At 51.4% G+C, this 27,094-nt stretch overlaps 1 protein-coding gene across 2 annotated transcripts in view; it reads right to left on the minus strand.

The window, feature by feature from the left end:
• Positions 1–24,071: 24,071 nt before the first annotated feature.
• The window catches only part of LOC102969546 (protein FAM169B), an 88,914-nt gene continuing 85,891 nt past the window's right edge, over positions 24,072–27,094 (minus strand). For both annotated transcript variants that reach the window (XM_042988144.1, XM_042988143.1), the window contains 2 exons: positions 26,941–27,035; positions 24,072–25,635 (listed from right to left, as the gene is read on the minus strand). In XM_042988144.1, the coding sequence (XP_042844078.1) occupies positions 25,453–25,635; positions 26,941–27,035 (278 nt within the window). In that variant the 3' untranslated portion in view covers positions 24,072–25,452. The remainder of the gene's footprint in view (positions 25,636–26,940; positions 27,036–27,094) is intronic.

Below are 27,094 nucleotides of genomic sequence, written 5' to 3' on the forward strand. Positions count from 1 at the left end.
GGGCAAGGTTTTGGCGGGGGGGGGGGGGGGGGGGGGAAGCTCTAGAGGGTCACATACTGGCAATCAAATGCCCCGTCTGTGGGTGACACAGTCCATGCACAATCATTGGCCTGAACCAATCACCAGGCACTACCCAACCACAGAGGGGCCAGGATGGGCAATCCAACATGTACCTAGAGTGTAAGGAAAGAGACATGTTTGGTGAACAGTCTAATGAGCACCACATACCACAAGAGAAGGAACGCCTAGTAAGTTCCATCCAAACTGGCCCTGGACAGTGGTGCCATGAGGATGACTGGAAGGCAAAGGCATCAAACCGCTCCCAAGATCCAGCGGCTCGGAGAAAGGGGTCACTGCAGAAGATGGCTTTACTTTGCCTTCAGCAAAGGGTGGGGGACCTTGAATTCCCTCGCTGACCTCTTTAAAAGTCCACTGTGTTCATCCTACCCGAGCACGCACGTCATACCACAATGCTGCCTGTGTTGGGCAAGAACAAGACAGAAGGCCTCAAAGGATTCAGGTTCTTGCACGGGGGTGAGAAAGTGCTTCTTTCCCCAATTTAGAAGTGAGTTTTAAAACGTGCAAAAAAGCAGAAATTCCTCTGGGGATATTACTCTGCCAGGTATGGCTGTGAGTTATTAGCAACAGCAGCACCCCCGGCCCTGCCAAGACTTACAGGGGACTCAGGAAAGGACCTCATTTTCCAGGTCAAGATCATTAGGGAGTTTAATTAGCACCTTGGCTTCAGAATCGACATGTAACCCCGTCCTCTGAGGCCTGTATAAAATCAACCGGGGCTCCCCATTCCTTGCCAGATGGAAAGTTCAGTGCTCCCCAAGATTATCTTTGGACTCTTGGGCCTTACATTCACAGGGCTCCTATGGTGCTGCTTCCTTTCTCCCCTGTCCTTCATCCCACCTGCCAAAGGAAAACATGAGCAAGACGCAATGGCGGGGAACTGCCTGGTGTGACTATACCAGCAAGTCTTCTGGTACTGTGAGAGCAAGATGGGGACATGAGAGCAGGCTGGCAGACAGGGCACAGAGGGTCTTGGGTATCACAGGCAGAAGCCGGACTTGAGCCAGCCCTCGGCGAAAAGGCAGGGAAGGATTTTAGGCAAGGAGTGAACACAGTCAGTTATGACCTTTAGGTGAATCACGGGGCAACTGCAGCTCTAGATATCGGTGAGGAAGCCAATGGAAATGGAGAGAATCCAGAGGGGAGACTCCTGTAGGAGAGCTGGTGAGAAGCCAGGCCTCTGACCTGGAGGTGGGAAGGGGGGAGAATGAGGTGGGGACCAGTTTTTGAAATGAATTGAGAAAGTAAATCGGCAGGGCTTGGTGACTAGAAACAGGGATAAAGGAGAAACAGGGGTTCGGAGAGAGCTGGGAATCAGTGGAGGCAGAGGATGGGAAGACACGACATGTCCAGAAAAGAGAAAGTCATCCAGCCCAGCTGGCAGATGGAATGTTCTTACGGATAAGCGATGGTCGGGGGCCTTGAAGGCTGGCACTGGTGGGGGGGACAACTTTGCGCCGAATCCTATAGGAAAGAAATCGTTCCTGGGCAGATTACTAAACAAAGATCGAGCAGGTCCGGGTAACTTTGCTGACAGCTTGTCTGTCTCAGCTGGGATAAACCAACATGGGAGAACCTTAGAGACTAACTTCCTTGGAAAAACAGAAAGCAACATTTATATAAGGGATATAATGACTTTAAAATATGTCCTCAAATTTTTCAAAACGGCACCCTTCCACAGGCAGGACCTAATCCCCCTCCCCTAAACTAAAGTTCGGGCTGGCTTCTGACAAATAGCATGTGGGGGGAGAAACGATACCTGACTCCAAGACCAGGCGTTAAAAGACTTCGCGTCTTCCCCATTGCTCTCTTCCGTGGACCCATCTGCTCTGGGGGAAGCCAGGTGCCATGTCCTGAGGACGCTCGAGCAGCAGTACGGAGAGGCCCGCGTGGTGAGAAATTGAGGCCTCCCACCAACAGCCACAGTAGTGTGCCATCTGGGAGGTGGGTCCTCTGGCCCCAGTCAGGCCTTCAGACGACTGTGACTCCAGCATCTTGGCTATTACCTCACAAGAGACCCTGCACCGGAACTGCCTGGCTAAGATGCTCTCAAACTCCTACTCTCTAAAGTGTGTGAGATAATAAACGTTTGTCGGTTTTAACCAATATATTTGGGGGAAGGGGGTATATTACACAGCAATAGACAGCTGTAGTGGGATGCTCGGGAAATTGCTGGAAACTGAGTGATAAAGGGGGAAAGGGGGCCAGTTAGACAGCCCTTGTCAAAGTTTCGGAAAGACATGTGAGGAGCTGATGGCGGGTGATGGGAACAGAAAGGATTGGACCACCCATAACTGATGAAAGATGGAAACGCTACGGATCTCAGTAACTGGCTGACCGCGAGAGTACAGGACAGAAAGATCACAAAGATTCCTGCAAGGTTTAGAGCCTGAGAGATTGAGAGGGACCTTCGAGCCTTTTAGAAATGGAAATTGCATGGATCTGCCCTTGTCATCACAAAGATCACCCTCACCATTGTTAGCTTTGGTGTTTAGAACAGTCTTCCTTTTAAAGAATACGGTCCCAAAAATGGCTTCTTAGGAACCTACTTCACTTAGAGGGGTTTCCAAACATGCCATTGCAGTTATTGAAATGGCCAGAGCATGTCTTGTTGCACAAAAAAATCTCCACTTTGATGTCCCGTTTTCTGAAATGCTTGTCATTATCCTGGAGTATGTGAGCAACTTGCAGCGGGCAAGGCCTCTTTCGACGGTCAAATGAACAAGATAAAATCCTTTCCAGCAGCGTCTTGTGGCACTTTAAACGCGTGTGTGTTGACCAAGGAGCGAGCTCACATGCATGCATGCACACAGGCACACGGCCGCCCCATCAGGGTTCCCAGTGGAGAGAAAATTGCAGGCACCACATTGATTGACCCATCAACACTTCGGAGCCGAGCAGAGAGAAGGGAACTCAGCTGGACATGGGGAGGGACAAGCAGGGGGTGTTGACAGCGTCTTCTGGAAAGGATTCTTGAATCGGACAGCACTCTCCTGTCAGACGTCACGGGCGGCAGATGTGCAGACGCCCTTGCCAAGCGCCAGATAACAGCCACACATTTGGCAAAAGCTGAGCCTGCTCCCCTCCCCCCCCCCCCCCGGATCCGGCGCGGAGAAATCCATTCGCACACTCTCCTCCGCCGCACCTTCAGGGGGCCACAGAAACACCGAGGGGAGTCAAGGTTGAACCGAAACGCGGAAGTGCACACTGCGGGCCTGCCCCAGAAGCACGCACGCTCCTGCGCTGATGTTATTTCAGGGTCAAGGAAAGGTCAAAAGACAATAACAGGGAGGATCACAGATACCTCCACCTACTTTATTTTGGTGCCGTAATGATCCTCCCACCATATGAAGACAGGTCTTCCCTTGACTGGAGTTTTAGGGAGCCTGGTGTCAATTACCTGATCAACAGGCAGGTGAGAACTGACTTCACGCTCCGCTGCCCAGCTTCTAGAACAGCCCTGAATAGAGCCCCACTGAGGCCCTTCCCATGCCATGTAAGCTTTGCTGCAGAGATGGACCCATCGGATCACTGGTTCCCAACCAATGTGGTCTGTGTCACCCAGGCGGCGTTGAGTAATATCTGGGGACATTTTTTGATTGTCAAAACTGCAGAGAGAAGGGCGACGCTGCGGGCATCCAGCATGTTAGAGGGATGTGCTAAGCTCCTGATGGCGCACAGCTCACCCCCCACAGCGAAGAGTCATCCAGCCCGAAGGTTAATGCTGCTGAGAGTGAGAAACCCCGGTCTGGGTTACAAACTCCATCCAGACAGGCAGTAGGTCTTTTCTTGTTCACTGCGTGGCCCCCAGTGCCTAAGACCCAGTGACTGACTCACAGTAGGTATGGAAGGGAGGGTGGGGTGGAAGGAACGTTCTCTGGAGAAACTTAAAGGCTGGATGAAGGAGCATTACTAACTTTGGCTTGACCAATGTGCTACTGTCTCTCTGGCAGAGTTTCAACTACCCAAGCCCAGCTGTTGATGTCCAGCCAGACACTCCTCCTGGCACATCGGTCAGTCGCCCTTTTGTTTTTTATTTATTTATTTTGAGAGAGAGAGACGGTGTGAGCAAGATAGAGACTGTGAGTGGAGGAGGGACAGAGAGAGAGAGAGAGAGACAGAGAATCTGAAGCAGGCTCCAGGCTCTGAGCTGTTAGCACAGAGCCTGATGACGGGCTCGAACCCACAAACCATGAGATCGTGACCTGAGCCAAAGTCCAACTGAGTCCATTCAGCCAACTGAGCCACCCAGGTGCCCCCAGACAGTGTCACTCTTAATGACACTCTCCTGTCTCCACCCCAAACGTGCACACTTTGGGGCCCACCCGTGGCCTTGGACGTTGACTTCACCCTCACCCCTAGAATGCACAGAGCTCTGACCATGTGCACACACACACACATGCATACACATGTATGTACACACAGGAAATAACATGCAAGGCCACTTGAGTACTGCCCAGGGCTGGAGCTGGTGACCTAGGATGCTCTCACGCCCAGTTACAAACAAAACCCTGAGCTCTAAACTCTTACATTCCGGAGCTGTCTGTACAATGTTTCCCTTCCCTTTCCAAGCTGCCACCTGAAAGAATATAAACCCCAAGGAGACACAACACAGATGCAGAGTCTCCTCCAGAAGGGTCACTCTTCTCCTGGGCATCTCCAGCCCACCCCAGGCCAGAATCCCTGGTGATCGCCCTGGCAGACTGAGCGAGAAACAGACTAAAGAGAGGCTGTTGACAAGGTGTCCACACTCGCCCTGCCCCGCTGAGTTTTATGTAATGCGGGAAGTTCCTCCATTTGAATGAAAAGTCCAGCCTTTCTGCAGTCACCCAGGAAGTCTTTATCTGTGGCAGTGAACCATGCAGTCTAGAATACCATAAACGCAAGCCGTGGCCTTGTACAGCCTTGATGGGTGGGATCCCCAAAGTTCGACCTTCCTCCTTACTGGGGATGGAAACTGCCTGTACTGATCACATCTTTTACTATCTGTATTGCAATGCCTTGACATCTGGGGCCTGGCTGACCTTGCAGGGACTGCCCCTTCAAGGGTTAGCCAATTCCTGAACAATTCCATGACATCAAGGACACTATTCATATACAAACCGGCCAATCCAGTGCCCACACCCCCAAATTCCTCCTCTATCAGGCTAGCACACTCAGAGCAGCTATGCCCCTGCCCTGATCAACCAGGACCACAGGTCCCAGATAACTAGGGACAGACCCTATGCCCCAGAGCCCAGAAACTATTCAAACCAGCCAATCCTAAGCCTGCCTAACCTGCCTCATGCATTCCTCCCATGGAAACCACAATGAATGCTCTTACCCACTTTCCCTTGTCTCTCTGCCTCCTGATCGACCGTGGTGCTGCCCTATGTGGCCCTGGGTGGAGTCCTGCGTACCTGGCCCTAGAGAACCGTGAATATGATAAACTTCTTCAGGACAATCATATTTCTGCTTCTGCGTGTCTTACTACTCCTGCCCAAAACAAATCCTGGGGGCCCTCAGAACAATGCCAAACCAGCAGTAGTCAAAAATACCATCGCCACCAGCATTTACAGATGCCTATGCCCACTCAGGCCTGGGTCACGACCACACATCCAGCACCTCCTCCCGTCTCCATGCTGGGGGAGTGAAGGGAAAAGGCAGCTAGGAGGTGGGAGGGGGGAAAGGTCTCCCCATGTGGAAGCATCAACTGTGTGCAAACATTCATTCCTCTCTCGTGGCTACAAACTTTGAACCCGGGAGAGACCGAGAGGCAGTCAAGGCCCCACACTAATCAGGTCTAGAACCAAGATTTGAACCTGAGACTCAGACTCGGGCACTCCTTCCAACTCCCTGGGCTGCCTTCCCAAAGGGCGCTTTAAGGCAAAAAAGATGTGTCTTCTTTCTTTGCTGGGACTGGCAAGAACCGTGTAGAAAGGGGCCACCTAGAGGGCGTCACTGCTGTAGTCCCAGGGCCCCACGCCTCCACAGTCCCCTCTCCGGTGACACTCCATTGTTGGGTCACCTCCGGTAGCCCATGGCCAGTAACAGCTCCCAGTGTGCCCTCTTCTTGGGACATTAGCATTTTAAAACTCCAAGTGTGAGGAAGGAAGCCTTCCAAGCGTTTTCTCTAAACCCCTGCCGTTCACAGCACAACACACGTTGGACTGTTTTAAAAACTATGCAACAACACTGCCAAGGAGGTAAAAGGTAGGATTGTTCCCAGCCCGGATCTGCCCCTTGGGGAGGGCTTTACAGTGTAGCCCTGTCAGTAAGCACAGAAGAGGTGATGTCTGGGAGGCGTGGGAACCTCCAGCATCACTCATGCCTGAAGTCAGAACTTCCTGCCAGAAGCCAGGAGGCTCATTCAGGTCTTGCAACCACAGCTGAGAAGAAAGACTTTTTTTTTTTTTTTTTTGCAGAGCCCACATTGAAAATGAGCCACCTCTTGGCATTAACAGCGTTTGCACAGATCCCGTGGCAGCAAAGAGAAGCAGAACCAGCTCAAGCTAGGAGAAGGTACTTGAGGAAGGTCCTGACTTAAGTGTCTCCCTTCAGATGGTACACCCTAGAAGGAACAACAGCACCTCTGCCGTGCCCCAGCACGAGCACACAGCAACACTGGACAAGCACAGAACAAAGCACATCCTACTTTAAAAAAAAAAAAAAAAGCAGAGGAACCATATATTTTAAAAATGCCAACGTCATGGGGGCCCCTGGGTGGCTCACTGGGTGAAGCGTCTGACTCTTGGTTTCGGCTCAGGTCACGATCTCACGGTTTCGTGAGTTCAAGCCCCACGTTGGGCTCTGTCCTGGCAGGCACAAAACCTGCTTGGGATTCTCTCTCTCTCTCTCTCTCTCTCTGTCTCTCTGCCCCTCCCCCACTCACACTGTCTCTGTCTCTCTCAAAATAAATAAAGAAATTTTAAAAAATGTTTAATGCCAATGTCATGAAAGAAAGAAATGTTGTGGAAACATTCCAGATTAAGGGGTCTAATAAATGCAATATCTGTTCCTCAACTGCATCCGGTATTACTTGGGGGGCGGGGGGGGGGGGGATCATGTTACAAAGGACATTATTAGCTCAAGTGACAGATTAGAATACAGATAGATTAGACGAAAGCGCTGTACCAATAAAATCGATATTGATAACTGTGCTGTGATCACACGAGCAATCACTTCCATTCTTAGGAGATACACACACTGAAATCTTCCGGTTTAAAAGGCCATGATATATGTAAAGACTTTGAATGGGTCAGCAAAAAACATTACGCACACAGCAAATCTGGGTAAGCGATACAAGGATGCCCCTCTGTGCTATCTGTAGTTTTGCCAACTCCTTTCCATTTAAAATTAATTCTAAATAAAAACTTGGTTTTTAGGGGAGCCCGGGTGGCTCAGTCGGTTGAGCGTCCAACTTCAGCTCAGGTCATGATCTCACGGTTTGTGGGTTTGAGCCCCGTGTCAGGCTCTGTGCTAACAGCTCAGAGCCTGGAGCTACTTTGGATTCTGTGTCTCCCTCTCTCTCTGTCCCTCCTCTGTTCGTGCTCTCGCTCTCTCTCTCTCTCTCAAAAATAAACATTTAGAAAAAAAATTTTTTTAAATCTTGGCTTTCAAATCTGATCTCAAGCGACTACAGGCAGGGGTAGAGAATGTCCCAGCAAGATGGGATCAGGCAGGGGCAGCACCACATGGGCCCAGGAGAGGAGCCCTTTTGATCTTCTCCAGTACCCACTGCATTCCAGAAGCTTCCCTAGGCCCCAGCATAGTGGCGATCGAAACCGACTATCTCACGGAGTTTAGAGACTGGAGGAGGAGGCAGCAGATGATGCACTGGAAATCACACAAGGAAATTCATCACCACAAGCTGCTGGAAGCTCCAAGGGAGAAGTTCAAAAGATGTAAGAAGACGTAAAGTGGGAGACTGAAAATAGAATGTGTTTCAGGGAAACGGAAGCATTGCTGCAGGAGCGTGAGGAGTGAGGCATTTGGGGGGTGGTCCTGACAGGTGTGGATGTTACGGAGGAGTTAGCCCTGAGCAGGAAGCAGAGGAGGGGCCGGGGCCCCAGCAGTTGGGTGAAGGGGGTGCCACTCACGCAGATGAGACCATTCACACCACTGTTTCTTGCACTTGGACTTCTTGCTCCCTCCGGTTCCTCTCCCTGGGGTTCCCTGGGGTTCCCTGGGGTTCCCTGGGACACACCTGGCTCTGGCTGGCTTCTCGCCCTCACCTGGTCTTGCCCCCTGCACCTGTGGCCAGGTTTCTCTTCTTGAGAGGAACCCAGAATCTCAACACTGCAGTCTCACCCAGGCCTACGGGCGGTCTTAGCTGCCTGAGCGCTTTCTTTTAAACCTCCCTGACGGAATCAAAGCTGTGCCCTGCGGGGACTGATCTGGTCTCCTCAGGCAGCCTCGGGACTTGTGCAGCTGATGGGGGGGGGGGGGGGGGAGGGTGGGCAGAGGGGAGGTGGGCATTCCAGCGGAGCAATGTGACCCCAGAGCACTGGGGCCCTCTGGCTCGTCTAAAGCCGAAGAGAAGGGACGAACGTCAAGACGTCTCAAGCCGCCCCTTGTGTGGACACAGCGTCCAGGGACCGCTCCAAGAGGCCTTGGGGCCACCAGTTTTGTGGCCAGGATTTGTAGAAACAGAAAGCCCGGGGTGGACCCTCCCTCTGCCCTTGGTGGGGTGTGGCCTGACTCACACTGTCTGTACCTGTATTCCCTCACCTGTAAACTGGTCCACAACAGTCCCTCCCTTGTGGGCTGTGCTGGGGGATCACACGAGTTACTTCTTTTAGAGCAATGCCTGGCACACAGACAGTGTCTTACTGTCAGGGCTGGTGCTGTGCTTATTACTAGTACAGCCTCACCTTCCAAGGAGACTGCCAAGTCCCGGGCAGGGGTCCCTAGATGTGGCCCTCTGTCACCCAGAACTCCACGGAGCCTCCCATGCGATACCCACTGCCAGGCACTGACACTGACCTTTGCCTCCAACCTGCAGCTGGTCCTGAAACCTGCGACCGCCTGGGGCTTGCCTTCTCTCCTACTCACCCCCCAACGCCCGCAGGCCCACTCCTTCATGAGCCCTGGCCCGATGCCCTCAAGCCCAGCACACGTTCTTCCCCTGTGGAGACCTTCCCAGGTCCTTGTCCACTCCGTGGTGTGTTTCCTTTTACTCCCTGTCGCCGCTAAATTGACACACAGATCCACGAAAGAACAAGAAAGAGGCTTTCCCAGAGAAGAAACCAGCCTGTTGCCACTTGTATGGGCCCGCCTCCACCGATGGATATTAGGGCCTGTGGCCTGAACTATGCCACCCCAAGGGGCTAGGGCTGGGAGTGCGGGGGGAGGGGGGCACGCGGCATGCAGTGCGTGGGGAGGGAGACTTGTAAAGTCCTAAAGAGCTTTCCAGCTACAATCCCACAGTCGGAGTTCCCTCTGGCCTAAGCCTGCTGGCTGCATATCATTTCCTGAACATCTTAGTGAAAGAGGCCCCGGCTCACAATGGCACGTTGTTATTTCTCTTCGGGGACTCTGCTGGAACCAGGGGAAGCGGAGAGGCGGTGCCCGCGCGCCACGCGGGGCCCGCAGGAAAGTGCAACAGCGCCATCTAGTGGCCGTGTCATGCAATTGCGGAGATCCCCATGCTGCTACAGATCTTTTGCGCGGGGACGCGGTCCCTCCCCATCCGTGGTCACAGCGCCTATGACACGGCCTCCCGAGCTTCTTAGGTAACAAGAATGGCTACCGCTGCCACATCACTAACAGAAGTAAAAGCCAAAACGTGTACAGGGGGTTGACCTATTTGGCTTGGATGATGGTGAGGGACCCACCGGGGACACTGGACAGGATTCCTGGGACACCCCCGCCCCATCCCCCGGCTGTCTGGAACTCACTGCGGGGGGTCTCTCTGGTCTCAGTTCCTCCTGCCAGGGCTAGCGCCAGCCTGCCTGGACTGTGCCTGTCTGCTCGGCTGTTACTAAACGCCTCTTCCAGAGAGGGAAAGACTGTGTTCTTTTGATTAGAGACCTCAGAAAGGCACAGGTTCACGGACCTGAGCGTGCAGCAAGGTCACCTGGAGGCTTTGCTAAAACCAAGATTCCTGGGCCACAGCGGGAGGCTCTGATCTGTTCGTCTGGGGTGGGGCCTGAGAATCTGCATTCCTACCACAGTCTTGGTGATGCTGATGTTGCTGGTCTAGGGCCCCACTCAGACCCACTGCTTAAACCTCACAGTTATTTTAAAACAAAAACAAAAGTCAATTATTTAGGCTGGACTGCTTCTTCCTAAACATTTGGAAAGCCCCCCGTGGTCTGCACTTATCTGACTGCAGTTACACTGGCAGAGGTCCAGGACCTCGGGCTGGCCACTCTCTTAGGAAAAGTGGGAGAGGGAGTTGGAGCACAAGGGAGAAATCTAAGAGCTGAACGCTGGGGCTTTCCCACCACCACGCTGTCACGGGTTGGAATCCACCAGGAGACAAAGTCATACCCAGCCCCAGGCCTGCTGACGCTGCAAAGACCCTTAGTTCCAACCACAGCATCGAGCGAGGCATTCAGGGCAGGATACCTACTGCCGACGTTCACGGAGGGCCAGCTGGAAATCATCTCTGCAAAATTAATGTTCGTGTGTGTTCCACAACCTTCGCAGAAAGACTCGTGCTGAGGACATTTCATGCTGGAGATTTAGGAACACAAACGAGAAGCTTCTGCACTGGTACGACCAACATGACTCCAAGACAGGCCTGTTGTCTCAGCTTGCAGTTTTGAGCATGCTCTGTCCCGACACCTAGGCCAATAAGCCAGCGCATGTGGTCAGCCAATCAGAAGTGAGCAGTGCTCTTAGTAATAGCCTATCACATCCAGTCCAATCAGACAACAGGGGCATTCAGCCAATCAGAAGTGAGCACTGCTCTGTGCTTCCCCACATCACAGCCAATCAAACCATAAATAAGTTCACCCATTCAGAAGTGATTAATCGTTGAACCCCACCCACCAAAAATCTACAAAATTGTTTATACCTGCCCTGTTAAGAACTGGGTCCCAGTTGATATGGCTCTTAACTGCATTATACATCAATTGAAAAAGGCGATTTCCTTGTAACTAGGAACTAAGTATTCATTACAAATGTTTGCCCGTGATAAAAATGTATACAAGCAGGAGAAAAGCTAGCACTCTCAGAGTTGACTTATCTATTAACACTACAGGCACTCTGCCCAAGGAAATGTTTTATTTTAAAATAAGAAAACAGGGGTCCCTGGGTGGTTCAGTCAGTTAAGTGTCCGACTTTGGCTCAGGTCATGATCTTGTGGTTCATGGGTTTGAGCCCCAAGTTGGGCTCTGTGCTGACAGCTCGAGCCTGCAGCCTACTTCAGATTCTCTCTCTCCCTCTCTCTCTCTCCCACTCTCTGCCCCTTCCCGACTTGTGTTTTCTCTCTCTCTCTCAAAAATAAAACATTAAAAATAAAATAAGGAACAAAAAAAAAAGATACACTCTGTTCTGGGTTATGTTCATCTTTATGATAACAGAGTAGCAAATGTAATTTTTTTTAATGGAGAAAGGGGTCCACTGAGGCAAAAGTGCCAAGGCCCATGGAGGTTCCAGGTCAAGAAAAAGAACAGAATTATATTGCCCTGAAGGCCAGTACAGCTCTAAGCGTAAATAGTTGTGTGTAACCTCTTTTCCTTACATTTTTACAAAAGAGTAAACTAGAGACAAAAAGAACCTCAGTCTGGACTCTTGGTTTCAAGTAACAACAACAACAAAAAAAAACACCTCAAACTGGCTTAGGCAAAAGAGAAATGTTTATCTCTTGGAAAACTCCTAGCTTCAGGTGCAGCTGGATTCAGGGGCTCAGTCAAAGCCATTAGGCTCTGGTGTCTGTCCATCTCTCAACTCCATTTTCCAGGCCCTCCCCTGTAGTCACAAGATGACAGCAGCCTTGCTACCCTCACCTCCCACCAGCCTCTCTTCAGGCAGCTGAGCCTCCCTCTGTCTTGACCAGCTCATGCTCTGACTGGCCTAGGTCCGGGTCACCTGCCCATCCCAAGCAGAACAGCCAACCTGACCATCCGGCTGCACGTGCCTTACAGGTGAGTGGTCTTTGCACGCATCAGCTCGTGGGATCACCCAACCAACCCTGGGGGCCACGATCTCATGATCCCCATCTCACAGATGAGGAGACTGAGGCCCTGCCAGGTTAAACTGCTCGTCCAGGATCCCCTGCCCGGAAAGCAGCAGGGCCGGAACACCGAACCTCATCTCCAGACTCCACGTGTGCGTTTGCCCGCCTTCCTACTGTCCTTGCAGTGTAAGAATCGCGGAGAGAAAATTATCACAGGCCCAAGAGAGGTGTAAGGGGGGAGGAAACCGGAAGATGCAGAAATCCCCACCGCAGGCCCTTGCTGGTCCGTTTGCTGGCTGCAGACATCGTTCCGAGTAAGTCTTTTGGATGCCAACCTCTGTCACACCCACATCACTCTTGCAATTTGGCCACGTGCACTACCACCTACATACTTTTCTTAAGTTAACTTGCCTATGATGCTTCCAAAAACGGTTGGGGTTTTTTGTTTGTTTGTTTGTTTGTTTGTTTGTTTGTTTTTTAGAGAGGGAAAGGGAGAGAGAGGATCTTAAGCAGGCTCCATGCCCAGCACGGAGCCCGACACGGAGCTCAATCCTACGACCCTGGGGTCGTAACCTGAGCTGAGATCAAGAGTCGGATGCTTAACCGACTGAGCCACTCAGGCGCCTCCCCAAAATGAGTTTTAAACATCATCGTCATATCACACCTTTAAATCGGAACAGTCTCACCCTTCCTCAAATGAAGACTCATGTCCAAATCAACTCAGAACTATTCGAAGTGGCCACTGCACCCACCCCACATCCCCTCACACCCCAGGCGGGGCCCACCGGCTCTCTCTGGGGAATCAGCGCCGATGGCTGCACCAGGACGCAATCACCGTGCTGTCCCGCGACGGTCCTCTCCAGCACGCCCACCATCCCCCACGCACTCCGGGCTCCAGGCGAGGGAAGTCAGAGCCCTCTGGAGCAGGAGGCATGCAGAGCAGACCCCACATGTGGCCAAGGCACTGCCGGCTTACAGCTTGGTCCCCTTCCCTCCATCACAAGGCTGCTGGTTCTGCCGCAGCATCGGGGTAGTTCATTTTGTGTGTCGCCTTGGGGTGAGGGTGTTTCCGGACGCGACTGGCACTTGAATCAGGAGACCGAGTGATGAAAGTGGCCCTCCCCACTTGTTGGGCACCGTCCAATCCACTGAGGGCCTGAAGAGAACGAAAAGGTAGAGAAAGAGGGGATTCTCATTCATTCATTCTCTCTCTCTATACCTGACTCCATACCACTATACCTGACTGCATGACCTAAGACTTCAGTCTCCTGAGAGATCAGTCTCCCCCACTTAGATGAGAACTTACACACGACTCACTCCCAATTCTCAGCCCTTCAGACCCACACTGGATTTACACCAACTTTCCCGGGCCTCCGGCTTGAAAATGGCAGAACTTAGAACTTCTCGGCCTCCAGAATTAGATGAGCCAATTCCTTATAGGCAATCTCTTTTTAGAGCTAGAAAGGTAGGTAGGTAGTAGGCAGGTAGGTGGGTAGGTGGAGAGGGAGACAAATACTTCATTAATTCTCCTTCTCTGGAGAGCCCTAACACAGCTCCCTCAGCTGCTACCCTCACTGAGGTACGATGGTATTCAGAAGCCACAAGACCCTCGGTGGTTTCCAGCATGCTCTTGCCTGGCCGTTTATTCATCCCAGGTCCCTAACTTCTTTCTTGCGAGATTATTTCCATGATGCTCCGGGTGGAGAGACCAAGGCAGCCCCGGGGTAGCCACGGCCACACACGCATCATTACCCACAGTCACTGTGACCAGCTGAACAGATGTATGGTAGTGTGAGCCTCCGCGGAGAGATGGGAAGAGACTTCACGACACCCAAAGGGAGCGCCTCCCTGTCCAGAGATGGAAGCCAGCCCGAGAAGGATCCATGGCTTCCCACCCCACCCACCTGGTGGGGCAGAGATGGGCTAGGTCACAGTCCCCTGACTCCTGATACAACGTCTCTCTTACTTGACCAAGAATATTCCCACCTCAAAGTAAACTGGGTCAATTCAGGTTCCTAGCTCTAAGGACAGAGGGTACAAACCCCTCAAAGGAACAATCTAGAAAATGGGGCCAAAGTGATGAAAGATGAGAAGGGAGTCCAAATCACAGCTGGATGGTGACCTGTCCCTAAGTACCTGGTCCCCAGGGTTTCTTGAACCCGTCTCCCAGGGGAGGCTGCTGAAGGGCTAGGAGAGCTGAGAGGGAGCGTGGGGGCAGGGGCCCGGGCAGAGGAGTACACCGGGGCCAGGACCTGCATTCCTCCCCTGCGAGTTCACCCACAAGTCAGGTGAATGCACTCTTCCCCAGGGAAGCTGGGTTTGGGCCTCCTGGGAGCCCCCCACACACACATAGTGGAGACAGAAGGAAGGGAATGTGCTGAGCAAGAAAAATTAAATGCCATCAAATGTCAAAAATGAGTCTGGCTGGGGGCGCTGGGTGGCTCAGTCAGCTAAGCGTCCGACTTTGGCTCAGGTCACTATCTCACAGTTCATGGGTTAGAGCCCGGTGTCAGGCTCTGGGCAGTTCGGAGCCTGGAGCCTGCTTCAGATTCTGTGACTCCCTCTCTCTCTCTCTCTGCCCCTCCCCTGCTCACACTCTCTCTCTCTCTCTCAAAAATAAATAAACATTAAAAAAAATTTTTTTTTTAATGAGTCTGGCTGAAAGAGTGCTGCTCTGGGAGGCACCTTTAAAGAGAAAGAATTGAAATCGGGATCTGGAAGAGGTATCTGCACCCCCTTGTTCATCGCAGCATTACTTATGACGGCCAAGACATGGAAACCAAGTGCCCATCAATAAATGAACAGATAAAGGAAATGTGGTGTAAACATGCAATGGAATGTTATTCAGCCTTAAAGAAGCAAATCCTGACCTCTGTGGCAACATGCATGAAAGTGGAGAACATTCTGCTGAATGAAATAAAGCGGACACCGAAGGATAAATACTGCAGGATTCCGCATATATGAGGCATGAATTCTGGTTACCAGGGGCTGGGGGAGGGGGAAAGGGAGATACTGTTCGGTGGGTATAAAATTCCAGTTATGTAACAAGAATGAGTTCTACAGAGCTAACCATACTGCAGAGCACCTCCAGTCAGCAATACTGTATTACACACTTCAAACTGGTGAAGGGGTTAGGTCTCGTGTGAAGTGTTTTTACACCAATCAAAAGGGACACAGGAAACTTCTGGAGGTGACAGATAAGTCCATTACCCTGATACTGTGGTGATGGCTTCACGGGTGTGGGCATGTGCACAAACTCATCAAATTGTACACGTTAAATATGTGCAGTCTGCTGTGTGTCAATTATGCCTCAATAGAGAGGGGTTTTTAAGAGAGAGAGAGAACCAAAGGGAATGATCTTCCCAGTTCCCTGCATCCCAGTGCTGATGGGCCACACAAATGGGTACAAGGGAACCAAGATGGCGCCATTCCCTCCGCCAGTAGGACACTCACTGCAGGTGGGTGTGTGTTTACCTCACAGTTTTCCATTCGTTCCCTTTCAAGACAGCATCGCGAAAGCACTCGGCCTGTGAAGGGTCTGGGGAGCAGGCGAGGCCTCCCAGTTTCCCCAGCAGCAAAAGGCTGCAGGCTGCATTTGAGAGCATTGGGGGCTCCTTGTCTTTATTTCTGTGTGGGCAAGCCTGTGGGGTTAATGAAGAAATGGGGAAACTTGGAACACGTCTGCACCCCTGAACTCACAATGAAAGCTAAGCATTTTCTCCTTTAAAATGAGAGAGATTTGAGTCCTTCTTAAGAATAAGTCTCAGCTGGGGTGCCTGGGTGGCTCAGTCGGTTAAGCATCTGACTTTTGATTTCAGCTAAGGTCATGATACCAGGGCTGTGGGATCAAGCCCCGCATCAGGCTCCCTGCTGAGTGTGGCACCTACTTAAGATTCTCTCTCTCTCCCTCTGTCCCTCCCCACTCCCACTTTCTCTCTCGCACTCTAAAAAAAAAAAAAAAGAAAGAAAGAAAAGGAAAAGGGGGCACCTGGATGGCTCAGTTGGTTGAGTGTCCGACTTCGGCTCAGGTCATGATCTCACAGTCTGTGAGTTGGAGCCCTGCACCGGGTTCTGTGATGATAGCTCAGAGGCTGGAGTCCGCTTCGGATTCTGATTCTCTTCGGATTCAGATTCTCAGAGCCTGTCTCCCTCTCTCCTGACACCTGCTCGCACTCTCTCTCTCTCTCTCTCTCTCTCTCTCTCAAAAATAAACACTAAAAAATAAATAAATAAATAAAGAGGAAGGAAAAAGAAGTCTGTCTTGCCACATCACGGAAATTCAGGGGCTGGGGTGGCAAATTAGTACCATAACAAAACCAGTTAACAGAGGCAGGTACGTGCAGTCTGCGCCACTATTTCTTTATAAAGCTTGGTGTTTCCAACCACAACGAAAGACGCCCACCCTGGCCAGGCTGGGCGTCTTCCGTTTCTGCAGGAAGGCAGGTGGGTGTCCGCGGCCCCAGGACCCCCACTGGGGGCTGCGGTCCTGGGCGGAGCAGGCTTTGGTTTGTGCTCAAGGCTGCCATCATGTGGCCGCCGTGGGTATGCTCAGGAAACTGCCCGGAGTTAGACCGGTTCCTGCTCTCTGCAAGTCTGTATCAAGGTCCCGTGTCTCCCGCTCATCTGCCACCAGCCAGAATGGGGGCTTCAAGATACAGATCAAGAGGAAAATCAAGTTCTGATGTTGCCATGCAGGTCTGAATCTTCCGGGGCACTTTCCCAGCCTTACCGTGGACTTCAACTATACCCACGCTGTGATTTCTCTTCTAAACGGGGAAGAACTTGCTCACCAGTCAGCACAGTAGGAAGGCCCGAGATGTGAAGCGTCCCCAAGCACTGGCCTGGTCTCTGCCGTGTCAGCTTGCAAGCCCCGTCCTCATAAGTAGCAGGTTAAAGTGGTCCATCCGTGCCTCAAGACCCGAGCTCTCAGCTTGCTCTGAAGCCATGACGGAGCAAGTCTGCAGACACCCGGGACTTGAGAGCTAAAGGCATCTGTTAGTGTGGGGCAGGGTTTCTCGGCCTTGGTGTGACAATTCAGGCCGAGGTTGCAAGGGCCACCCCGGCCTTTTAGGATGCCGGGCGGCCTCCCTGGCTTCTACCCACCAGCTCCAGTTCACTCCTCATCCAACTGTGACAACCAAAAATGGCGCCAGACGTGGCCAAATGCCCCCGGGGGGGCCAATCGGCACCCATAGAGAACCACTGTCTAGGGGTATACTCGTTGCTATTGCCTCTGTTAATAAACAACCACGCATTTAGTGGCCTAAAACTGCACGGTTTATTATCATACGGTTCTGGAAGGTGGTCTCCCGGAGCTAAAACGAAGGTGTCCACGGCACTGTGTTCCTCCTTAAGGCTCCAGGGGGAGAATCTGCTTCCTGGCTTCTTCCAGGTTCTAGAAGCTGCCTGTATCCCCTGGCACATGGCCCTTTCTTCTACACTGGAAACCCCTGATGGTGGGTGGAGTCTCTCTCACAGCACATCCCCCTAATGATGTCTTTTGTAGCCAACCTCCCGCTGCCTCTGTCATTTAAGGGCCCCTGTGACTACATGGGGCCCATGCGGGTAATCCAGGATAATGTCCCCATTCTGAGATCTCTGGGAAGTCCCCTTTACCACCTGAGGGAATATAGTTACAGCTTCCGGGAAGTCTGACACGGACATCGGTGGGGGGTCATCATTTAGCCAGTCACAAGGGAGTACAAACGTGACTGGCTCCAGCTGGCGAGTGACACAGCCAGCGAATGGTGAGGAGGACAGCTGTGTCTGGGTCCTAAACCCCTGTGTCGCCAGACAAATCTCACCTGTGTACTGGTGTGGGCCCTCCAGCTGCCAGTTCATAGACCTGGACTCACTTCGACTCACGCCTTCATTTCACTGATGAGGACCCCGGGTTCCCCAGAAAGGAAGCTGCCATCCCAGACCCCAGTGAGGGGCCAGGCTGGAACCGGGCCCCATGCTCTTTTCGGTCTCGGGACACAAACCCCTGGGTTACCAGGCACCCCCAAAGGCAAACATTTCTGACGGTGGGATTTCAAGCTGTGCGTCGTCAGCAGCCCACATCCCCCTGGAGGCTCGAAGACTGTGCGAATCGGCCAAGGAGCTTGCCCTGAGGGATGGGATGTGCAACAGCGAGGGCACCGGGACTCTGCCAGGCACTGACAATGCATGCTCAGAGTCTGGCTCTGTGCTACACGTGAGGACACAGGGCATCCGCGGAAAAGAAATGACCGGTTCATCGGCTTTGAGGTCTCATTGGGGCAGGGGTGGGATGGGAGGGGGTGGCAGGAACTCTCAGACAGATTTGGGGGCTCCAGAGTGGAAAGGAGGTACGCCCTATCCCGGCCTGGAGTTCCCAGGGAAGGCCCCAAAGGGCAGCCTGAGCCCCAGACTATGGAGGTTACACGGGGGGTGCCAGGGCCCGCCCCACAGCAAAGCCACAACGGTCCCAGGGGAAAGCAAGGGGTTTCCCACATGGCCAGAAACAGCAAGGCACAGGTCACAAGGAAATCTGCAGGCTGCAGCATCTCGTCCCGGGGGAACCCGAGGAAGCACCCACAGATGCCTGCGGGGCCGCAGGGCAGGAGTCGGGTGTGGAAGGCTGCCAGTGCGGCCCGTGGTGCCCACGCGGCTGGGCATCTGAGACCAGGCACTCTGACAGGACAACTGTACGCGTGAGCCACTGCCAGTGTGGGCAGGACAGACCCAAGCCAAGAGGTGACATCCCGTCCCCACCAAGGCCCTGCCCTGGGAAGCCCCAGAAACAAATGCCCACGGAGGGAGGCCGGAAAAGGCCCGCGTTCTACCTACAGTGGTACCTTTAAGTATGTTCCTTATGGGGTGCCTGGGTGTTTGAGTCAGTTAGGCATGTGACCCTTGATTTCGACTCGGGTCATGATCCCGGGGTCCTGGGATGGAGCCCCTCATCGGGCTCTGCGCGGAGCATGGAGCCTGCTTGATATTCTCCCTCTCTCTCTCTCTCTCTCTCTCTCTGACCCTCTCCCCTGCTCGTGCTCTCTCTCTAAAAAATGAAAAGCATATTCCATATAGTTCCTTATGTAGCTTATGTAGATTTAATTTATACAAATTTTCTAAATTACTTTACAAACATAATACACACGTTTGGAGATATATATATATATGTATATCTCCTACATATATATATATATAGAGAGAGAGAGAGAGAGAGAAATATATATGTATATTTTGAACATATATTTATATTTTGAAACATATATATATGAAATATATATATATGAAAAATATATATATGAAAAAAATATATATATACATATATATGAAACGATGTGGTTTTTACCTGCTTCTGTTGGTAACCTGAGAATCCAGCAAACATCCGCCAAATCAGGCCAGTGTACAGCCAAGTAGGAATAACAACCAAGCCTATTCCTGCAATTCACACGGAGCCAGGAAGACTGTACCACCATCCACCCAAGGGCACGTCCTCCAATTCCATGGAATTCAAACAGGGGCCGAGCACCCAGAGACCAAAGGAGCCATCTGCTCAGTATCCACCTCGTACAACAGCCATGAGCTGCCCACTGGGGCGTGGGTGCCTTGAGTCGGGGGCAATGAAGGCTATGAAAGGTCACAAGCTCTGCAGCTCATCTGCCCACTGCCCAGCATCACTGTTGGGAGAGGTTACCTTCTAGAAAGCCTGCAGAATACATTCAGGGAAGCACTTCTGTTGCTGCACCGTTTGTAGGATCTTTCTTACAGGAAATTACTTTCTGATAAAGTCTCAGTAGATACTGAAAATGACAGAATGCCCAGACCCCTGGATGTCCGGTTGGGTGCTGGGCTCGCAGACCCGTGACTGGGTCGCTGTGGTTTCCAGCTCATCTCTCTCTTGCCTGGCCACTGGGACATTCTGCACCCTGTGTGAAACGGCGGGAGGCGGAAGATAAAATTGGCCAAGGAATTTCACAGCTTCTCAACAGGGAAACCCCCACACCTAACTTCCAAACCTCCAGTTGCTGACCATCTCTCCCTAGAAAGAGAACTCAATCAAAATCAAAACTTTTATAATGCTTCTCGCAGAAAATGGGGGTTTTAGAAACTGTCTCGTGATCTGTGGGGCCCCTAGGGTTTCTGCAAGTAGCCACCCAGTTGGATTTATGTTTCTTCCTCGCCCCAAAGGGCATGTTCTCAAAGCCTTCCTGGAACGAAGTATCTGATGCTAATATAGCCTGAAACCCCACTTCCTGAAAGAAAACTTGTTCAAGGAGCCAGTACACAGCAGTGAACGTCCGCCGCCAGGACTAGACCCTGCATTCGTAAGGCAAGCTTCTATAGGACCACGGATTCCCAACATCCTCTGCCCACCCTGCATCTGTTTTGTTGCTGCTGCTGCTGTTCTGCTTAGCATAATGTGTTTTTTAAGTTTATTACTTATTTTTGAGAGAGAGAGAGAGAGAGAGACAGGGAGACAGAGAGAGAGATAGAACAAGCTGGGGAGGGAAAGAGAAAAGGGGAGACAGAGAATCCCAAGCAGGCTCTGCACTGTCAGCAACACAGCCTGATGCGAGGCTCAAACCCACGAACTAGGAACCAAAACCAAGAGTTGGACGCTCAACTGATTGAGCCACCCAGGCGCCCCAGCATAATAAGGTGTTTAAGGTTTATCCAGTGTAGCATGCATCTGTACTTTACTCCTTTTTATAGCTAAATATTCCATTGTATGGATTTACCACATTTTGTTGATCTGCCTACCAATCTATGGGCTTTGGGAATGATTTCAGTTTGGGGCTATCATCGATAAGGTGCTTTGAACATTTGTGTACACGCTTTTATGTGGCCATATCTCTTCAGTTCTCCTGGTTACATACCCAGAAGCGGAATTTCTGGATCATATGGTCAGCTTGGGTTGGAGCAACCTGCAGGGCAATGCCCCTCTCACAGGGCATGAGCCTGGGATCCAGGGATGGCTTTCTTCTAATGATTGCTTTGTGGATTTTGCTGTATTCATTGTAGAATCAAATAACTTTCTCCCCAATAACTCCCTTTAGATGGAGTGCACTTTAAGACCCAATCATTACTACTCCACCAAATACACAAGCAACCAAAGAAAAGTGGACAAACTGCGCATCATCAAAAACCCAAAACGCTGTGCCTTCAGTGACACTATCAAGGAAGCGGACAACCCACAGAATAGGAGAAAATATCTGCAAATGATATATATGAAAAGAGACTTGTATCCAGAATATATAAAGAACTGTTACAACTTAATAAAACAAAGACAGACCAGTAAAGAAATGGGTAAGGGATCTGAGTAGACATTTCTCCACAGAAGACACACAAAGAGCCAACAAGCCCATGGAAACGCGTTCCACATCGTTAGTCATCAGGGAAATGCACATGAAAACCACAATGAGACACCTGCTAGTTCTCAAGCACCAGGAAGGATGCTGTAGTCAACAAGACGAATAGCAACCAGTGCTGGCTTGTATGGGGATAGACTGGAACCTTCATACACTCCTGGAGGGCATGCCAAATGGGGTCATCCCTTCGAAAAAACAATTTGGCAATGGCTCAAAAATAGGTTACCTTCTGACCCAGAAACTCCACTCTGGGGTATATACCCAAGGGAACTGAATAACATGTCCACATAAAAATACTGACAAGAGCCAAGAAATCGATCTAAAAATGCATTCATTGGTATATGAATAAATAAAATGCGGTATATCCATACAACGGAATGTTATTCAGCTATAAAAAGGAATAAAGTACTGATGCGTGCTACACTGTGGATGAATTTTAAAAATGTTACATCAAGTGAAAGAAGCCAGATGGAAATGACCACACACAGTATAATTCCACCTGTAGGACATGTCCCGAACAGGCAAATCTAAAGAGAGAGAAAGTAGATTTGTGGTTGCCTAAGGCTGGGGGGGATGGGGTGGAAAGGGAGAGACTGCTAATAGGTGCGGGGTTTCTTTTTGGGGTACTGACTGAGCGCTGATTGCACAACTCTGCAAATATACTAAAAAAAAAAAAAGAATTATATACTTCGAATGAAATTCATTTTATGGTTTGTAACAAAAACAACACAGCCCACACGCACACACACACACACACACACTTTATGGACATTCCTCACGGACATTCCAAGCTATGTGGAAGGAAACCCTGCACACAGCCCGACCTAAACCAACCGTGTCACTGGCCAGAGAGGGGGTTGCTCAGAGCCCCAGTGTGTTTCCTTCTAACTCTGCAGGGTTGTTTTTTTGTGTGTTTTTTTTTTAACATCTTTAAATGAACTACACCAACACATCAGTTCTTCTCCCTTGGGAGGATGTTTTTATTGAACAGGAACTTCAACAAACCCCTGAGACATTTTCATCAGTTCGTTTCCAGGTAAACACAAAGCACCAGCCATTCATGCCAAACAGTGTCAAGTTCACAGCACCCATTGTGTCACAGGTTAAAGGCCAGGCCTGCCACCACACACAGAGCACCCCCTTGGCCGCAGATTCCACTGCAAGTCCACTTTTATGGTCCGTGCCTCCTTCACACAGAGTCCACATGCACTGGGGACTTCATGCAGTCTCCATATGGAGCTCTGCACTCTATTTCTTTCCACTGGACTCTTCCCTCTTTCTAATGGGTGTAAGACAAACAACTCCGGGGAACACTCTAGAAGAGACCCTTCCAGAGAGACCGGTTTCCTCGAGTCCAGTAATCACATTTCACTTATCTATATACCTACCCCCAGTGCCCAGCACAGAGCTTGGCCCTGAGCAAACATGTTAAATATCCAGGGTTTTTAAAGTTAATTTATTTTCAGAGATTACGCACACATGCACGCACACGCATGGGGGAAGGGCAGAGAGAGAGAGGGAGAGAGAGAATCCCAGGCAGGCTCTGCACCGTCAGCAACACAGCCCGATGCGGGGCTCAATCTCACGAATGGCAAGTTCTTGACCTGAGCTGAAATCAAGAGTTGGACGCTTAACTGACTGAACTACCCACGTACCCCCTGGATACTGGTTGTACAACAGGATGGATGGATGGATGGATGAGTAGAGGGATACACAAATGGACAGATGTGGGCAGACAGGTGCGTGGACAGACAGTTGGATGGACGGACAAACAGGATGGACAGATGGATGGATGGGTATCAGGACAGATGAACAGACAGGTGGGTGGATGGATAAATGAATGGAAGGACAAACATGGTCAGACGAGTGGGTGGACAAATGTGGACAGATGGACAGCTGAGTGGATGGACAGATGGATGGACAAATGTGGACTGATGGATGGAGACAAGTGGGTAGGTAAGTAGACAGATGGACTAACAGGTAGAGGAAAAGACAGACAGATGGGTGGATGAACACACAGATGGATGAATAAATAATTAACAGAGGTCCCATCACATGTGCCCTCTGTCCACTTAGGGAAACAGCAGTGAGTATCTGGTGCTGGTGGTCTCCTCCCTAAACCCAGGCTCCAGGATAGGAATTTACTACACCCCTAAAAAGCTAAAACTGTTCTTCCATCCATCTCCAGAGTCTAGCAACAGATGAACAGAAGGAAGCTGTCACCCCTCACCCTTGAGGTGATCTATTACCGTTCATTCCCCATGCAGTTGAGGACTGCCTCTACACTGGCGCTGGGGACACAAGCAGCAACTGAGCAGACCCAGGGCTGACCCTGGTGGCGACTCATGGGGCTCACAACTGAGTGCCCGGTGTTTTGAGAACATGTAGGAAGGGAAGAAGGAGGTGGTCAGGAAGGGACATCTGAGACTAGATGTAGGAGTAGGAATCAGACTGATTGACAAGCTGTGTGTGTGTGTGTGTGTGTGTGTGTGTGTGTACACGCGCATAAGAGGGGTAGGGAAGGGAGAGTGACAGAGAGGGAGGAGGGGAGGAGGGAGAGTGAAAGAGAAAAAGGAGGACAGAGAGAAAGACAGAAGCACAGAGGGAGAGAGGAAAAGGCACATGCCCATGGCAGAACAAGTGCATGAGCGCTGACCTTGAAGCAAGGGTACAGGTGCGTCTGATGGGAAAGCCCAGGCAGCTGGGATATAGAACGCAAGGTAGGCGTGCCCAGAGATGGGAGCAGAGTCATCAGGGCCCTCTGTGACAGGCCTGGATGCTCCAAAGATAGTGACAGAGCCCCAGAGGGGTGTCCCCAGGGAGAAGATCAGGTCTGCATTCACACGGAAGCAGGAGCCGGGACCGCGTTGCCTGCCCCAAGACGACTCAGCCAGCTTCCTCTGGTTAGAATCCTACTGAACATCAGTGAGACTACGCCAGCTGCAGAGAAACCCCCGCCACAGCTTTCAGGGAGCAGGCTCTGGGGCCTCATGAAGCAGCCCGGACCGCGCCTTACCCCGTGGAAGGCCTGCTTCTCCTGTCCTCACTGGGCTCTTACGGGCAGGGGGTCCCTCGGTTCAGCTCCAAAGCCCTAACAGCGGCCGAGCACACGCCCCAAGCAGGGCCGTGTAGGTAGCCGAGGAGGCCACTGTCACACTGGGGGTTGGCTGGCACCTTTAGACTCACCTTTACCAGTATGGGTCTTTTCCCTCCAGGCACCAATACACTGGAAGAAACATCAGCCCAGAGCCCCCTCCAGTGGCTTCCCCTCTGAATCAGGCCATGGCTGAGATCCTGACACCGCCCGGAGCCTGCTCTAAGTGCCTCCTGTATGCGAGGCCACATGTGACCGAGGGACCCATGGGTGGTTTGCACCAGCCAATCCCAGCCACTGCCCTCGGGGAGCTTCTGATGTGGCTGAAGTTTCTCTGGAAAAGAAAGGTGCCTCCCTAGAAGCCCTTCTGGTGTCTGTGGTCTCACGGTAACATCTGGACTGGCGTGAGCAAACCTGAAACAGATCTCTGCAGTGCCGGACGGAACGGGCGTGGCCCTTCTCTGAGCTTCAAGAAAGAGGCACATGCGTGTGGTTCCGGTGAGATCTTTACAAACCCCCCCGAGTAACAGAAACTACACTAGGTTAAACAAACGAGCTTCTGAAATTCGAGCTTGGGAAAATAACTACCTGTACCTCTTTAGATCTTTGTGCTTGAGGAACGCAGCACTTTCTCAGGCTTTCTATCACCTGGGCCCACAAAACAAGCCTGAGGCAGTCAAGGTCTGTGCGGTCACCCTCTCCTCGAAGGAGAACACAGCAAGGACAGAAGCCAGCTCCCGGCCACAGGAGCATGGAGTGACAGGGGCAGCTCTCACACCCGTGGCCCCTGGGGCCCAGACGGGCCCCTCAACAAGAGTCAGGATGGAGTCTGGGAGTTAGGAGCTGGGCCGCACGTGCTTCTTCTGGGACTCCCAGGCCAGTCCTGCATCCAGCACGGTCCTCTTGGCTTCCTGCCTGGCCGGCTCGGCCCCACAGGCTCGCCCAAGCCGCCCTGCTTCTTCTTCCACTCCGCAGTCTTCATCACTCTTTGTCTGTTCCCGCTCTCCGCTGGTCCTCTCCTGAATCAGAAAAAAAAAAAAAAGAAAAAATCAACGAATCTCTCCAATGCTGGCTGGAACAAGCCCGCAGTGTCCTGGCCGGGCCCCTGCACTCACTGCGTGCTCAGATTCAGAACGGCTGAGCCGGGTTCCAACACCCCAGCCAGCCACAGGGACGCTGTATTTTGTTCTTAAGATACTCTGGACACGTATTTACTGATGGGAACATACTTCCTGAAGGGAACTGAAGAGCCCAGCCCATGGAGATCTGAGAAAGGGCAAAGCGAGAAGCACTACATTAAAAGGTGGCACACTTATGCTTGAGCACATGGACCTCCCAAGATGCCTGCCCACGGGCGTGACATCACACTGAACACCTCCTGCTCCCTTCAAAGGCCTTCGAGGTTTAAATGCAAACTCAGCGATCCGCAAAGAGGCAAAGCACAATACTGTCAGTTCGGTGGCCTGGTAGAATCGTCAGTGAGCCAAATTTTCCATTGCAAACCAAGGAAAATGAAAGCCCCCTCCTCCGCCCGCTTTTCTAAAACAATCCAGCGCTTACTGGGATAGATCATGCCTTTGGTGTCGCGTCTTCTATCCCCGTATCATCTACTTTCCAAAATAAGCAGTACTGCCCACAAGTTGCAACTGTTAAGTTTGGGAGCTTTAAAATCATTAATAATTCTTCAGGAATTCAAGAGCAAACACCCTTCTGTGGCCGAAAAGGGGCGTTATCAGAACTATCTTATACCGGCCAATGTCTGTCTTGGCTTCGGGAAGATGCCTCATGGAATCACATCGCTTCAAAGCAGACCACTAAGGTGGACCACTAAGAAATACTTAGCAGCCATCCTTGTCGGTGGGTCTATTCTCTCATCACTCTGGGCTCCACAATGACCTAATGCCATATTCCATTTTGCAGCATCTGGGCTTGGAGGCGTGGAGGAGGAAAGAAAGAAATTTGTCCGCACATTTGCTCCGCTTGAAAGACACTGGTCCATGGCAGAATGTGAAATTCAGATTTTCCAATACTTCCTTCACAGAGCAGGGTGACGCTGATTGCCACGTGTTCTCTGTTTAGTTCTGGCTTCGTTAGAGCTTGTGTAGCTCAGAGAAGAGGACCGTGAAGAGTCTAATTACGAAGGCCTCGCCTCATTCCGCAGCACAGAGACTCCGAGTGTGAATCAACAGCCCGCTGCCGTGGAGAAACCCACAGCCAAGGTGGTGAGGGAGAGGCCTCGTGGGTTCAAAGCTTTGCTAAACAAGCACAACGTGATTGCTAAGAAAACAAGACACATTCCCAGAATGACACATTCACCACCGTACCTTCTTGCCTCCTTCACGACCAGACATTCTGGGTCCATCATCTGGAGAAGTCCGCCCACAACTGCTCACGTCCTCCTGGGAATTTCCCGGGTGTGCTGCCCTCCCCAAGCAAGAGAGTGGCATAAGCAAATGGAGGTGGCCCCGAGGGAGCAGA

Source organism: Panthera tigris, chromosome B3 (genome assembly GCF_018350195.1).
Source record: "Panthera tigris isolate Pti1 chromosome B3, P.tigris_Pti1_mat1.1, whole genome shotgun sequence".
Classification (NCBI taxonomy): Eukaryota; Metazoa; Chordata; class Mammalia; order Carnivora; family Felidae; genus Panthera; species Panthera tigris.